The sequence below is a fragment of the Priapulus caudatus genome, unplaced genomic scaffold (assembly GCF_000485595.1).
Source record: "Priapulus caudatus unplaced genomic scaffold, Priapulus_caudatus-5.0.1 Scaffold620, whole genome shotgun sequence".
Classification (NCBI taxonomy): domain Eukaryota; kingdom Metazoa; phylum Priapulida; class Priapulimorpha; order Priapulimorphida; family Priapulidae; genus Priapulus; species Priapulus caudatus.
The window spans coordinates 127,433-144,350 of record NW_014577681.1 but is presented as its reverse complement, the minus strand read 5'-3'; the positions used below and the strand labels follow the sequence as shown (position 1 = coordinate 144,350).

Genomic DNA, 16,918 nt, shown 5'->3' with positions numbered 1-16,918 from the left:
AGTTCTCCCATATATACTCTTCGTTTCTATAATGTACGTCGATGGTTGCTCAATTAAAACTGACTTCTTCTCACTCACTCATTTGTGTCCTGTTTTGTGGTGAGCTACAGTGTCATTGACACTTTCATTGCATTCGCACCAGGCATAGCCCGTGTGACGCTGATAGCAAAAACGCATGTGCAAATAATCTCCTCTTTGGTGGAGGGACATATACCTCCTGATTGTTATTATCTGAGTGGCTGAATGGCAAAAAGTTAGTCAACTTGCTGACCAAAAGTTGAGAAAATAGAACATCTCTCATGTTCTAATCTTTCAATTAGTTGAGCGCTCAAATTTACATTGCGGCTTTCGTTGATTAGTTGAAAAGTTGATCAATTTTTCAACGGAAAGTTGATAGTGTAAACCTAGCTGAACTAGTCTTGTATTGCGGAGCAATCACATTACAAAGAAAACTCAATTACATTAGAGTTACGTTAACTAGTTCAACTAGTTATCGTAATTATAATGGAAATTAGTTTCCCTGGTGTAATTGGTTCGTGGCTTACTCAGTATCTAATTCAAAAGTTCAAACTTATTTAAACACTCGTTTTTAGCTCACCTTGACATCGTCAAGCTGAGCTATTGCCATGGGTCGTCGTCCGTCGTACGTCCGTCCGGCGTTCAACATTTGTTTCGGTCAACGATAACTCAGGAACCGTTGACCCACATGTTTGAATTGGGTGAGTTGTTACTGCTATGCTCCCATATGGAACGTCCTATTTGGAGCACGCCAGTCGGCGTACTTTCGAGCCACGGCGATTTTTGGGAAAAATGGAAATTGCCATTAGTCAGTTCAGGTTGAACGGATTTTGCTCATTTTTGGTATTTGAATGAATAAGGGCTAGGGTTTTGATATTTAAAAAAAAAAATTATGCAAATTAGGTAGGTTTATGCAATTTATGCAAAAAACGCAGATAACAAACAGTCTGTGGTGTCACACTCGTCTTGTTCGTTTTACAAGATTTCATTGACAATATCTTTAATGCAATATTGGTATTTCCTCTCCAGCCTGCCGATAAAATGTCTATATTAGAGTAAAGTTTTACAAAACATGTCGGAACGTCAGCATAATCTATTTATTTCAAATGCCATTGCTACAAAGCGGGTATAGCGGCCATTACCGTCACGCAAATTGTGATTCATTTTGGTTTATAAATTATTATTGCGATATACAGATGGCAACCGTGTGCTACCGCCTAGAAAAACTCATACGAAGTAAACGCTTCCATGCAACCAATAACCTTTGACAAAAGTTGTGTTATGGCAGGGAAACACTATTGTCACGCTGCATGTACATAGCAGCTACGTGGAATAAGCGTATCTCTCAATCCATCTTACACGTTACACATCAGGAGCTCCGCTTTTATAGGCAGTTCATAAATCTGAATATTATAAAAACGTTATTTGTGGTGAGCTACAGTGTCATTGACACTTTCATTTAGAACTTGTTATCTTTCTAATTTAAATGGTTTTACCTTGCATATTTTCTTAGAATCTCTTATCATATGTCTTCATGTATTGGTGGACAGAAGAAAAATGTTAACAGTCGCCAATTCTTCTTTATCAGGTTCCAAAATGGCATCAGTTGTTAAACGGCAAGTATAGAAATAAAAAACCGGCTCTACTGGTGGCTGTTACTGTGGAAGACGACACATTAGTTCCTCAGGGCAAAACTCCTACTCACAACACACAAGTGAAGAACACCCGTGGTGCTGAAGGATGGACCAGCTTTAGAAACAGCCTAGGTGCGTTTGTATATTTCTAATACATGCATATAATAATATGCTATATTGCATACGTAGAGAATTTCTAATTAAATGCGTGGACATGTATCTAGAAAAAAACAAATTAAGCTAGTTAAAAAGGTGAAATGCCAGAAAGCCAGAAAAACGAGGAACTCTTGACCAGCAATTACATACAAGGAAAGAGTATATATCATCACATCATCACAGATATACCAACAAGTACAATCCAGAATAAAATGTATTGCACAAAAACTGTAATCAGAATAAGAATACTTGCTGTGCCTTCTTTGTGTGTGGTTCCAACTCAGCAAGACTGCATTGTGTTACTAAACCAGTTGCTTTTTGATATTTCTCACTGAAAACCTGTCGCATTGTAATTTGATATTTATCCTAGTGTTACGTGTTTAGAAATGGGAATTAGGATGCTTGTTATTTATTGTTATCTTATTTTGTATGCTGTATGTATGTTAAGTCTTACTAAGTAATTTCGCACGATTGAGCAGGTGGTAAAGGTGTTGGAAGTCAGAAATCTCCAGCTCAGCTCCTGCCAGTATTGAGGGAGGCTGATGGGTTTTATCAGCTCGGCCCTGAGCAGTCAGACAACGAACTATTCACGTTGTCTGTGACAATTGCATTTGCTGCCAATCTCGCCCAGGTATGCCAGTTCATTAATTCACATTGATGCTACCTCTCACACAGTAACAAAACCTGCAAAATTGCATTTTAATCAACTGTGGTGATTTATATGAAACTTTGTTTTAGTTACAATGATATTTGGTTCTTTATGCATCAAGATGGTTACTATAGGACTAAAGCTATCATCTCTTTGTAAACACTAATGATGGCTTAGTAGATTTTCTTAATTGGCAATTAAAAAAATCTACCAAACCATTATTAGTTATATAAATTGTATTCACAGAAATCAGATTCACCTCTCGTTTGTTGTAAGCTATTTTACTTGCTGTGCATGTATGTGATGGTAAGAAATAAAGCACCTCATCTGTCTGTCTGTACTAGCTTTAAGAATCAGTCTTGTATTACGTGGCCACTTTATCAGAGGCTTGGTCTCACGCCAGCCTCGAGTTATTATCTGCAAGCAATGTGCTCATCGTGCCACGATCTTCTGCAGTTAGTGCCATCGACATATCGTCTGCCGAACAAGGGTGGTTTCTTCTTCTACTACACCCTGCTGGGCAACAATGTGATGAGCGATGCATTTGCGGACCTCCTCGATCCCACCTTCCCTGCCGAGAGAAGCTCCGTGCGTGTCAGCAGCAATCTGGCTACTCTAGCTGCGTTCCTGCATAATGGAACCCCACTGCAGGTAGATGGCACTCTCTTCTGTTGTCCTCAGTGCAGTAGGTGGCGCTGTTCTCAGTCATGCACAGCAGTCTGACGTCGTTTTTGCCGTTCTTGAAATGTCAACCACCGCTGGACGTAGATGGCTCTGTACCTAGTCCTCGCAGTGCACATGTGTCGCAGTCTAGTTAAAGAATACTTACTTTCCCCTAGAATTTTGAAGTATATTATGATAGTAAGTGCATAAATAATAGCATATACCTACAAATTTCTATAATCACATTCACGTTTGTCATAAAACAACAGTGAATTTCGAAATCTTTTGTTTTGAATGCTGACATGACACCGCACGATTGTGCTGCCACCCTGAAAAATTTGTGCATTTGCCAATTTATTTTGCACATTACAGACCGATGGCTAATCACAAAAGTGCAATTATATTTATACCTAACTGCTATTTAACCGAACGATTTTTATTTTAGGTCGAATTCGTCCATATTATAACTGAAACTAATTGTCGTTTATAAGGTATTGCAATGCTTCTTCTCTTGAATTAATAAATAAGAAACACCCTCGGTCTGTAGCCTGCAGCCGAAACTTTGCTTTGCTCAACTTTTTCAGTGGATGCGCTTCCAGTGGCGCCACCGTCGTTGTTAGCAATGGTATAGTCAGTTTTAAAACCAAAAATAAAACATTTCTAATGAATATTGTGTCATGAAACTTTTTATGTAGCGTAATTTTAACCTATTTTAACTGAAAACATCCAAAGAACCTAGAGTAATGTATCCGTTTATGTCAGCGTAAACATCACTTCACAGAGCTATTTCTAGTGAGTATTTTTTGTGTTGCAGATACACCTGTGCAGTGACGATCACTCTCTCGGGTATGCCGAGGTGTCGATGAGGAGTCTGATCCCTGAGCATGAGGAGACCTACTCACAGCCTTATGTCCTCGAAGGCTTGTTTCAGGTGAGGGTGCATGATGATGTCCCAACCTATTACTTATTCATTTCAGTCAGGTAACCAACCATACACCTTGGATATTGTTGCTAGGTCAGTCAAGCTAGACCTGGTTATGCTTTCTCACAACTGCCCGCTACAATATCGAATTTGTGGCACTTTGTTGCCAATAAGCGTTTTTTAAATGCCCCGATCGCAATGCTGGTTTTTTAGACCTACCTGTAAGTTGTTCCGGGCATATAGATGAATCAGGTGTTGGTCAGATGTGTAACTTGGTGTCACATGTTTATTCATGGTAGCTTAAAGCACCCGGGCACATACAGGAGAAGTTACCTGACCTTCCAGATGACCATGCACCATGCTTGGGAATGGCAATTGTGCTTCGCAAAGATGCTGTAAGTGGAGCTTATAACAACTGTTTAGCACTTGAGTTTTTTGGTTGGAGTTTGTAATGGTAGTTGATTCCCACAGTTGTCCACACAAGATCATAGCAGTAGTTAATTAATGTTTAGTGAAACTTGACAACAGCATTTGTTTTCTGCAGTATATACAAAGGAGCTATGTGTTAAATGTTTGAGAAGGAGCAGGTTTTGTCTATACCACTATTTGATAACTGTTTGTGATAACTGTTTTTGATAACTGTGTGGATAGAATAAGCAGGACAGCACTCTTGCTTCACCGTGTCATCCGAGCGAAACCATCCGTGTACCCCACACTCCACCAGTGAGGGATGGCTCAAGCCATAGAGATGGTCATACAGTGCTGCCAGCCACTCAGCAGGTAGTGAGATTAGTAAAATTTGAGTTAATTGTCCTGATGGAAAAATGATTTTAAAATCAGGACATTAAATAGTATTCTTGACCTCTCTCTTATTTTTCTAACCTTTACAGTACTTAATTACTGGTATTGCTTGCGCAACAGCAAGTGTTTGCAGTAAGGCTTATGTGTCTGAGAACACTCGTACATTGCTACTTTCACCAAAATATGCAATGGTTGAAATTTTATTTGTTGACATTTTGTTGTTGATGTAGTTACATGATGATGCCACTTGTTTACGTGGCACCCTCTTCCTGACGTTGTTAATGGTAACTTGCGTAAAGAAATAGAGACACTGTACCAGTCTACGTCACACAAATGTGATGTACTTTTGTTTAGTGGAACCAAATACAAGTCAATTATTACCACCAAACAAAAGCTAGAAACAATTCTTTTTATCAAGTATGATCCATCATGCGTTCATTTGTGATATGACGTAACTGCGCATACACTTCCCTGCATTGATAATATAGTGGGTCAGAGACTATAACATTGTATATTCTTGTGGTTTTCAGCCGGTGAAGAAGAAGCGTGGGAGAGGAAGTCATACGGATAGTGAAGTGAGCAGTATTGCTAGCTATCACGAGCCAGGCAGGGAAGCCGTAGCAACGACGAAGTACAGGAAAGGTAACAACTCAACACATTTGTCACAAACAGTGTATGGCTGGGCTCGAGCCACTCTGGTTCTCTTGAATGACTTTACATGGTTGCAATGTGAATCATTCGCCATCTACGTATTTCAGAAAATATTCAGAAGTTAGGAGCAGGCATTGAAGATAATGTCAGTCAAAAGTGACATAAATTACGACCAATATAAATCGAGACTAACAAGTCAGCGCTAGTTAGTGAATAAAATACACGAGGGCGACGGGCGAATTCGCCCTTATTAGGTTCGAAATCGCCCCCGAAATATCGTTGCCGAGGGTAATTTTTTCGTCCGTATTATAAAAAGAGTCGCCCCCGTAAAATTTCTGATGGTTCCAGCAGAAACTTGAGAACGATAAGGCATTGGGAAGCCAATAATTACATAAATTGGATTATTAAAAAGTAGCCCTCGAAATGTCAAAACTAGCCCTCGGAAATGAAAAAAGGAGCTCCCGAACATTTTGGACGCCTAGAAAAAAGCGATCTCGAAAAAAACATTTTTTTTTCCTGGCTGGCACTAGTCGTTAATTTCTAACTATTCATTGCGTAGATGATGTTCTCTATTATTGCCTAGGCTCTAGAAACAAACCCGGTGGAACTGTATTTTGTCGTACCTGTCTAGGTCTCCTATTCCAATTATATCAATCCAAACACTTGTCTCAATTGACCTATCTCTCTATTTAATTTAATTGTATAACAATCTAATAAACAATGCTCGTCAGTGAAGTGCGACAATGCGAGGAAAAGGCATCAATGGGTCTAGCATGACTGACCTAGCAACCGTATATAAGTTGGGCGTGTAGGATTTTCACTAAATATCATTATTTTGATAGTACGAGAGTTATCATTTAAAGTATCAGGAAAGACAAACGCCGCCGGCTCGTTAATCTCGCAGCGTGGTCGTTCCACAAAACACACGACGCACAAGCCGAAGTGTGTGGCTGAATTTGCGGTGTGCCAGCTTCTAATGATACCCATGGAATCTCTAGTTATAATGTGCACAGAGATAGGTCAGTTATCCAATGCACTTGTTTTATATAATCAGATGAAGCCTGGTTGGAGGCGACATTGGAGACTCGGCCCGTGGCGGCACCAGGACCGCGCGAGGGTCAGTATCACGCGCAGGCGACATCTAGTGGTGCGCCGGCGACATCTAGTGGTGCACCGGCGACATCTAGTGGTGTACCGGCGACATTTAATGGTGCACCAGCGACATCTAGTGGTGCACCGGCGACATTTAATGGTGCACCGGCGACATCTAGTGGTGCACCGGCGACGAGTCTGAGCACGACAAGCACACACGAGGTCGCCCCTCCCATGCAGCACCATTTCCGCTGCTGCATCGACCTGAGGGAGCTGCGTGCAGCGGGCATGTCGTCGAGGGAGCAGTGTTACATCCGGTACGAGTGCGTGACCGACACACATGTCACACAAACATAAATGTCGCGGAGCTGACAACACACAGTCAAACCTGTGTTAGCAGACAACACTATAGGGGACACCTGTTTATGAAAGGCACCTTTGGCATTTCCCTTGAGGGGCAGTTGTACAGTGAGACCACCTCTACAAAGTGGATATCTGTAAAGGACAGTATAATTGCATGCTTCTTAAGTGACCCTCATATACAGTTTCGAATGTGTATGAAATATTTTAATCATTATAGGGAGTCACAGTCCTTATGTTAATCATCAAGGGAGCAGTGTTACATCTGGTAGAGCAGATAACATTGCCAAAATATAAGGATGCTCATCATGCTGTATTGACTGTGTTAAGGCTCCGATAGTTTTCCATAGTGAGTTAATTTCTGTAGGTATCAGCAGTCATTCTTTGGCTAGGCATCATCAAAGTCATGACGACATATATGAAATAATGACGCTGTGTTAACTGTTTTAAGTCCCTGTGTTTTACAACGATTGAGCAGTTAAGCAAGTCGGTGTTAAGTTTTACGTCACCATCTTTCTATAGGTATCAGTACCCATTCTTTGGTGGGGCAGCACCAGTCATGACACATCCCACCATCGAAATAAGACCGGGTGCCAGCATTAAACTGCCAAACTCCTTTTGTGCATTTGACTTTGCGACGTCACCACAGCATCTTCAACGGAGTTTGCATGGGTAGGTTCCTTCTAATAATAATATCGAAAGCCACTCATATAGAATATGGACTGCCATCTGTTTGCTCTGCTGCTACTAGAGGTCGAAGGTTGTGTCTGTGAATCTGTGATTTGCTATTATGGCTGTTGTATATTTAGACGTGCGCAATTTCTAGCCTGCCTTGTGTGTTGTGTCTTTGATGTGTGTATTTCCCTGGCCTATCTTGTCTGTCGTGGCTTTGATGCATGTGTTTTCTTTTCTATCTTATGTGTTGTTCCTGTGATGTATGTTTGCTTGCCAGTGGTGTCTAACATGATCACTAAGGTATTTCTCTTGCAGCTCCCCCGTTATACTTGAGCTATGGAGTAGGGACCAGCAACACAAGGACACGTTATTGGCGCATGGCATGCTACCTCTAGGCAATGTGCTTCAACAAGCCTGCAAGCAGACTCGGGTATGCAGTCCAACCAAATTGTTGTTCTAAATTCTGTGTCAGTTATAGAAGTTATTAAGCTTGGTTTGTGGATGAATAGGTGTAGTAGCATTCAGAATCTGCCTTAAGGGAGCAAATCAGCCATAGCAAGGCCTAAATTACATTTTATGGTGTGAGGATATTCTTGTTGCAAAGTAAAACAGCAGAGCTGACACTCTGTTTGCTTTGTTCTGCTAATGCTGCCTGCACGTTGCTGCTGAGCACACGTTTTCTTCAACTCTCGAATGATGAGCGCATCGCTTGATATCGCAGGTAGCCGGAGGCAAGGAGAGCTCCCAGCAGTCTATGGATGTCATCGTTCCCATTCAGAGCACTGCCAGTCCTGGCAGGCAGCTGGCTGACCTCGACACACATGTAACATTGGAGGACTTTGGCCAGCTAGCCACTGGACAGATGCAGGAGATAAGGGTGAGGAGCATGTAGTGTCGAACACGGCGGGTGGGGGCGAACAGAGACAGGAAATGTAGCAGTGAATGTCATTACGTGTAATGCTGTCTGTACTTGCATGTGTGTGCGACTGTGACGGTGCGTGCGTATATACATACATATATATATATATATATCAAGAGCTAATAAATACCTAGAGTGTACAATGGGAAAACGGGAAAATAGTGCTATTTCACGGCAATATTATTCTACTTTGTATGCGGTTCTAGACTAAGTGCATGGTATTGCGTTAAGCAGCATTCTTTGCTCTCTAAAATAAGACCAACCGCTTGTCTCTTCGATACTCCTAGGCCGAGATATTGGAGCATAATCATGCCTCTCACAGGCCTCACGCCGCCTCGCATCCACAATATTTACTATTCTTCTCGCCTTTTGCGTGTTAGGAAAGTCGCTTCGTGAGAGTTTGGTTTTTTCCGCGATAACTATGAATGAACGGCGTTTCAGTTATCATCGGTAACTTTCGGGGGCATCGCCTAGCCTATGCCCTTATATCCCATTATCTTTCCTAGCATGGCTAAAGCTGGGTTTACACTGACGATTTTAGGCCGATTTTATGCAGGCGACTTGGCGTTTTTCTTCTTTCTACCAACTTCTCTATAAATATTCAAAGCGCTATCGCCACGGCGCGGGGCGGCAAACGTTTCAACATTTGACCCGTAGGTATGCGCGGGGCGACGCCGATACGAATTTTTGCATGTATTCCACGCCGCCAGCGTGGTGCCGATAGCAAAAACGTGCTCTCCCCCTAGGGTGGAGGCACACACCTCTTGATTGCTGTTCTCTGATGGGCCACTTGGCAAAAAAACGTCTGACTCGACTGCTTCGAGTTGGCGAAATTAGAACATGTTCTAATTTCCCAACTCGCTGCGCCCGATCGGTTGGTCGTCCAACTTTTGCGTTTACACTCCCGATTGTCAGTTGCCAACTGGCCAAGTTCGTACAATTTGGCAATTTGGCAACACAAAATCGTCAGTGTAAACCCAGCTTTAATGCCCGTCATGATGGAGCCGGCAATGTTTTCTAAATTAAGTCTCTAAAACGCAGCTCAGTTATTATATGGTGTAGTAAGAGTACCAAATTTGGGCATGTGACATCCATTATCAGCGCTCCAAGCGGCGACGGAAAACGATAGCCAGACCCGCAAAAGGCGAGAAGGATAGTGAATATTGTGGATGCGAGGCGGCGTGAGGCCTGTGGGAGGCATGATTACGCTCCAATATCTCGGCCTAGGAGTATCGTAGAGATAAGCGTTTGGTATTATTTTAGAGGGCAAAGAATGCTGCTTAATGCAATACCATGAACTTAGTCTAGAACCGCATACAAAGTAGAATAATATTGCCGTGAAATAGCACTATTTTCCCGTCTTCCTGTTGTACACTCTAGGTATTTATTAGCTCTTGATATATATATATATATATATATATATGTATATATGTAGAAGAAGCATCAGGAGGCCAAGCAGCAACCTGAGACAAGTGAGCAGCCGGTAGCGGCGAGTGAGCCAGCCAAGCCGCTGCCGCCACCACAGCCGCGTCCCTCAGCAGCAACCCTCGCCCCAGGTCCACGCGCCTCCTCTGAGTATCAAGCTGCCCTCGAGCTAGAGCTGTGGAAAGAGGCGCAGGAAAGACTCTTTCAGCACGACGTAGGTTTTACATGTAACACCCGAATAACAAGTTGTAGTTATTTCTGTGATGTATGGAGTGTTAGGTCTGGGATGGAGGTGACATGCTGAAATGCTCGGCTGACACCAATGAAAAGAAAATCCAATCCAGCTGGAACGCAGAAAACCGCTCTGTAACGTTCACATCCATCTGATGAGTGCGGCGCATGTTGGGATATGAGAACTAGAGCTACTGCTTATTGCAACCTGCATATAATATTATTAGGTCACAAGTTACTCTGGCCTGCTGGTTTCTGGGTTGGTGTAATACAGGACGCCTGCCAGTGTAATTATAAGATTAGATTATGTTTTACTAACAGTTGCAGCAGCGGGAGTCTACACTCCTTCAGACACTGACGTCTGAATGGAAGAAGAGGGAGGAGGAGCGAGAGCTTCTGCTGCAGAAGAAGGTTGCGGAGTACAGTGACATGGAGAGGAAGCTACGAGCAATCATCGCCGAGATGGGCCGAAAGGAGAAGCAGATAGCTGCACGAGAACAACAGGTATGCACAGTCAAACCTACATTAGTGGTAACCTCTGTCGAACAAACAACTGTTTGCAGAATGCACTTGTCATTCCCTTTATATTGCAGTTTGACTCTATACGTTAAAAGGAATGAAGAAATAAAGAGCCACGTAAGATAAACAGGGGTGTGAGGGAAGGTCTAGGAATTCGGAAGGGCGAGGGTCTGGTGAATGTAAAAGTAGTGTATAGTGGGTGAGGGTACCACTTCACACATTTTTTAACCGACTTGGTCAGATGCAGCTTGTAGAATGGCATGAGCATCCGTCTCGCCTTCAATAATATAGGCACAAATCTAAACGGCTTGACGTACGGTATTGATATTCAGAGCTTAGTGGGGCAATCCGAAAAGACATTGGGATGTCGAATCAGCGAGTCAAGGGATAAAGGTTAGAAGGAGGCAAGGAAGGGACGATGTTCCCCCTTAACTTATAGTATAGCAGGAAATGCGGAATTGCGGCAACAATGTAAACAGCTTAACAAGATGTTTCCTTCTATGATGGAATGCTCTCGATAATGGATGCTCTCGATATTGCGTATAGCGTATATAGCGTCAGAGTGAGAATACCCATAACCGCCGCAAAATTTGAAAAGGGTAGTAGGGCAAAAGATAAATATTCTCTGAGGACATGGTCTGACGGACCGATTAAAAAACTTTCTTGTTTTAGTGGTGAGCCTACCGTTTTGATGGCTATATTGAAATGACCATGATATGCATTTTCCACTGATGTGCGAAGAGTAGTCGTCCGGTGACCTTTTCACCCTCTAGAGGAGGGTTGAACACCAGTGTGTTTACTGGTAGCAAAATAATGAAATGCTTTTGCTAATGGAGCCTATGTGCCTGTGCATATGTGTAAGGCTACAATTTCCTAGTTAAATTTCTTAGTGGAAACAGGCTCAAGATAAAGTTCAACAAGGTTTAATCATTTATATGAGATGCGTTCTGTGCCTCATATGCTATGCTCAAATCATATGCTGTACTGTAGTCTCATGCACCAGACAGCTAGATACCAACCACCCTGTGTCCTGTTTTACCACACCGTTTTACTACCGTAAACAAAACACGCATAAATTCGTACCAGCTGTGTTTGCATGGCAGTTGATATGTGCAACACATTACTCACTATAAAAATATCTTACTACATCATTACACCGCCATTATTACACCGCCATTATTAATGCATAACAATGGATGTAATGTCTTGCAGTAATCATTCTGACTAGTAAACAATTGCTAATTGGTGGAGTAGTTTAAGATTTGTCCAATCAAATACCGAATACAAGACGGGACAATCACTGACTTACAAACGCATGATTGTGTAGGATATCTATAGGAGTACTCCTAATAAGCCCTCCACCTATTCTCTCTATCTCTCTCCTCTTCCTTCCCCACCACCTTCCTCTCTTCCTTCCCCACCGCCTTTCTCTCTTCCTTCCCCACCACCTTCCTCTCTTCCTTCCCCACCACCTTCCTCTCTTCCTTCCCCACCACCTTCCTCTCATCATTCCTTACCACCTTCCTCTCTTCATTCCTTACCACCTTCCTTTCTTCATTCTTTGCCACCTTCCTCTCTTCCTTCCCCTACCACCTTCCTCTTCATTCCTTACCACCTTCCTCTCTTCATTTTTTACCACCTTCCTCTCTTCCTTCCCCACCACTTTCCTCTCTTCCTTCCCCACCACCTTCCTCTCTTCATTCCTTACCACCTTCCTCTCTTCCTTCCCCACCACCTTCCTCTCTTCCTTCCCCACCACCTTTCTCTCTTCATTCCTTACCACCTTCTTCTCTTCCTTCCCCACCACCTTCCTTTCTTCCTTCCCCTACCACCTTCCTCTCCTTCTCCTATCACCTTCTTCTCTCTCTCCCCCTCTGTCTCTCTCACTCTCCCACTTTCATTCTTCTATCACGTCAGAACTCTTAGTCTGCGGAACTAGTATGGTTGAGACGTGAAATTATACAAAGACATATTCCAGCATCCCCTTTCTCTTGATTTAGCACTGGCACAGACAGTCAGATGAGCACTGTCGCTCTGTGGCACTTGTTCAGAGAATTACAGACAGTATTAAATACAGTATTCATACAGTAGCCGTACAGTATTCATACAGTAGCCGTACAGTATTCATACAGTATTAAATAGAGTAGAAACCCGATGAATTTTTTTGTGTATATTTTTTAGCAAGTTATTTTATTTCAGCTTAGTGAAATGTTTCACATAGTATAAAAAATAAAACCTGCAGTTGCAGTGCGAGTGGGGAAGGGGATCCTAACCTCTTCGATCTACTTCTAGTGTGAGTGGTCGCGTATAAACAGCAATAAGCACGAGCATATTAATACCATTTATGTGATGGCTTACACAATGATATGAAGTAATTCATACGCATAAAGGAAATCCGTTGTAACTGACAGCTTATATGATGACGAATGGGAATTTATAGATGCGTGCGCTTCCAGGTTTGTCAGTGTGAGAGGATGTGCAGTCAACATCCGTCCTGTATGCTCACTGTCTGTGTAGTATAGTGCATCTATTTACTATACGTATATATACTACAGAGTCGGCCTAACAACATTAACGTTTGGAAGTCTAGGAATAAAATATCATACATTGAATGTATATAATACACTAAAGTCAAACACGTATGTAAGGGTACAGGGATATTTCAATATGCTCCTTTATAGATGTCCTTTACATGTGTCTGTTTTATAGAGGTAGTTATGCTGTATAATTGCAATTCATGGGAAACATCCAACAAGTCTTTTATGGACAGGTGTCTATTATATAGAGGTGGTTTCACACTGCTATTCAGGGGAAACGCCAAGTGTCCTTATTAGACAGATGTCCATTCTGTGAAGGTGACCTGCTAACACAGATTTGACTGTAAACGTATATACTATAGAGGCAGTATATTATTGGTAAAAAACTGATTGGTATGTGCACTATACATCACTGCATGCAACACAATTACTACATACCTCAGAAAATCAGTCCCCACTGTATAGTTTACGTGCTGTGCATAAGATGATAAAGCTTTGTTCACGGGTTCTCATCCACAGCTGTCGAGACTACAGGAGGAGTGTGAACGAGATAAGAACACACAGGTAGATAAGTCACTCACCCAGCTACGGCAGGTGCAGGAAGAATGTAGACACCAGCTGGAGCTAGAGCGGTCAAAAGTGAAGGAGTTGGAGATGCAAAAACAGAGACTGCGCGAAGAGGTAAGGTGAATTCGTAAGATCTGTTCAGGGTCTCGCTCTCCTTCTCTCTACCTCTGTCCGTTCTTTATCTATTTATCTCTATCTATCTCTATCTATCTGTCTTGGTGTCTGTCTCTCTGTCTGTCTGTTTGTCTTGTCTGTTTAGATATCTATCTCTCTCTCTCTCTCTCTCTCTCTCTCTCTCTCTCTCTCATATTTTTACTCTCTTTCTCTTTTCTTGCTTTCATTTTTCTTCTAGTCCTTCATGATGCACATTTTTTTGTATATTAACATCACGCTTCCTTTGTTATATCACATTGTAGATGGTGCATTCTGAAAAGTAATTATTCCTAAATATGTCCACACCCATGCTAGATTCTACTTGGGTAAAATTTAACACAAAGGTTTCTTGATGTAATTTAAAGAAATGCAGTGTTAAGTGTTATTTAGTTTAGTCCGATGCAATGCTAGTGATTTCTCTATTTACATTAGACATTCACTAATTTAAGGTGGCAGAGTGGGAGAGACGGTACAAGGTGAAGGCAGAGCAGTTTCTACTGTATAAAGAAGAGGAGAAAAGCAAACCACACACACAGCTGCAATCTCAAGTAGATCTTCTCAGCCTTGAAAAGGTGCATAAGTTAATCATGTAACATGTACATGCTGTCGTAATAGATGTCTTTCTATGTACTATACAATACACCTATATACATCCATTTTCCCATAACTGAGTGGCTATGTTCCTGCTTTTCTGCCCAGTTGTGTTATGCCTGACTGGATAATAATTAGCCATCCGGTTATTATTCATTGGTAATCCATTAATCTATCTCTCTAGTTAGTATCTATTTACGCCACCCCATTAGTAATATTAATATCATTATTATTATAATTATTATTATAATTATTATTATTACTGAAGTCCTACATGCAGGTGGACATTGATAATTACTTCATTGTTGTTTACTATTAAATATTATAAATGCACTTCTGCATGTAGGCGAACATGGAGAATGACTTTATTATTATTATTATTACTGCACTCTTGAAAGCATTATTATTATTATTATTATTAATATTATTATTATTATTATTATTATTATTATTACTGGACTCCTGCATGCAGGCAGACATAGAGAAGAGGTTGGAGTCGGTGACCAAGTCGAAGGTACACTACAAGCAGCAGTGGGGCAAGGCACTTAAGGAGCTCGCCAGGTTTCGCCACCGCGATCAGCAGCAGGCGCGCGCAGAGCTGGACCGCCAGCAGGAGGAGCTTGATGGTCTACGCCTCAGGTGAGGCGTGTATCTCGACTCTTTTTTTTTTGTATCTCACTTTGGCTCAGGTTACATATTAACTTGTGTCACTATCATCATATCGCTTCAAATATCTCAGCATGTCTCAGCTCACATCTCACTTCATATAATCGTCATTTTTTCTGAGCCCACGTCTCACTTCGCTAGAGTTCATGTCTCAGATTCTGCGAGTCTCAATTCATTTGATTCCACGTCTCACCTCGTCTGTGAGCCCGCGTCTCGACTCGTCCGTGAGCCCGCGTCTCGCCTCGTCCGTGAGCCCGCGTCTCGCCTCGTCCGTGAGCCCGCGTCTCGCCTCATCCGTGAGCCCGCGTCTCGCCTCGTCCGTGACCCTCCGTCTCACCTCGTCCGTGACCCTCTATCTCACCTCGTCCGTGAGCCCGCGTCTCGCCTCGTTCGTGAGCCCACGTCTCACCTCGTCCGTGAGCCCGCGTCTCGCCTCGTCTGTGAGCTCGCGTCTCGCCTCGTTCGTGACCCTCCGTCTCACCTCATCTGTGAGCCCATGTCTCATATGAATATATTAATATGAACCCTCTCATACCATTACATGTATATCTGTGACTTTTGTGAGACGTGTCTTTTTCATTGTAATGTTGTATATCTGAAACGATTACAACATCTGTGATAATATATTTAGATCAGTCTAGAAAGTGAATTACTGGCCAGTAAACAGAACTTCATTATATTTATTAGTTGCACAGTATATTTGCTATAGCTGAATTATTTACCAGGCAATATGATCTATTCCCTTGATATTATATGTGAAGTAATTTTCAGGTACTTGGCAGGAGAGGAAAACATGAAGATCGATTCAGAGAGGCACGCACTTCAGGATATTAAACAGGAAATTGCAAGGTGCGTACTTGGCAGTGGGTGCAACACTGATCTTCATATGTCAGGTATATATGTCAGGTATATATATTATGTCAGGTATATATGTCAGGTCATATGTCAGGTCGTACAAGTAAAAGGCCCCCACCTGCAGCACTCAGAAAAGGTTAATCTTTATATACAGTATGTTGGAGTACAAGAGCTGACATGAGGTATAAAAAATGTGATCATAGCATGACAGTATCCCTTGGTAGCTCCAACTTATTTCCAACGTGTACTAATATTGGCAGTAGTTGCATTAGAATAATATAGATGATAACGAGAAATCTCTTTTACGTAAGTTTCATAAATAATTTAACAAGCGGAAGTAAGGATAGTGTAATAGCAATGACAAGCTGGTGCCTCGGTTCACAAGTGTGACAGTGCCATCTGTGGGCACAAGTTGACAATAATCACTTACACAGGGCTCGAGATAAAAGGCAAGTTAAAATAATGTTATTTTTACTGTTACTGTAAATTTTATCAACAGTTGTGCTATCTGAATGGAACCAGAAAGCACAGTTTTGTTAGCTCAGCTGACGAAGTCAGATGCAGCTTGTAGAATAGCGTGATTGTCCGTCCGTCCGTGCATCCGTCAACAGTTGGGCACAAATCTTAACCGCTCGACGTACGGTCTTGATATTCGGGCCTTAGGGGGGGGGATCGCGAAAAGGACTCGGGATGTCGAATTTGGGGGGTCAAGGGTCAAAGGTCAAGATGTGTCAATGGAGGGGGAATATTTCCCCCTTAACTTAAGGTATAGGAGGAAATACGGAATTGCAGCACAAATCTGTACTGCCAGTAGGTATAGCAAAGCCTATCATA

General features: G+C 42.1%; 1 protein-coding gene across 3 annotated transcripts in view; it reads left to right on the top strand.

The window, feature by feature from the left end:
* Nucleotides 1-16,918, top strand: part of LOC106812213 (centrosomal protein of 120 kDa-like) — a 32,079-nt gene that overhangs the window by 12,046 nt on the left and 3,115 nt on the right. The window contains exons 3-19 of one of the 3 annotated variants that reach the window (XM_014816037.1): nt 1,607-1,784; nt 2,288-2,439; nt 2,914-3,108; nt 3,935-4,051; nt 4,342-4,437; nt 4,694-4,822; nt 5,374-5,485; nt 6,549-6,903; nt 7,469-7,618; nt 7,937-8,051; nt 8,343-8,498; nt 9,976-10,179; nt 10,518-10,700; nt 13,772-13,933; nt 14,422-14,544; nt 15,036-15,202; nt 16,001-16,078. In XM_014816037.1, the coding sequence (XP_014671523.1) occupies nt 1,607-1,784; nt 2,288-2,439; nt 2,914-3,108; nt 3,935-4,051; nt 4,342-4,437; nt 4,694-4,822; nt 5,374-5,485; nt 6,549-6,903; nt 7,469-7,618; nt 7,937-8,051; nt 8,343-8,498; nt 9,976-10,179; nt 10,518-10,700; nt 13,772-13,933; nt 14,422-14,544; nt 15,036-15,202; nt 16,001-16,078 (2,672 nt within the window). Of the gene's footprint in view, nt 1-1,606; nt 1,785-2,287; nt 2,440-2,913; nt 3,109-3,934; nt 4,052-4,341; nt 4,438-4,693; nt 4,823-5,373; nt 5,486-6,548; nt 6,904-7,468; nt 7,619-7,936; nt 8,052-8,342; nt 8,499-9,975; nt 10,180-10,517; nt 10,701-13,771; nt 13,934-14,421; nt 14,545-15,035; nt 15,203-16,000; nt 16,123-16,918 lie in introns of all 3 variants that reach the window. The other 2 variants (XM_014816038.1, XM_014816039.1) reach the window with 2 other exon arrangements.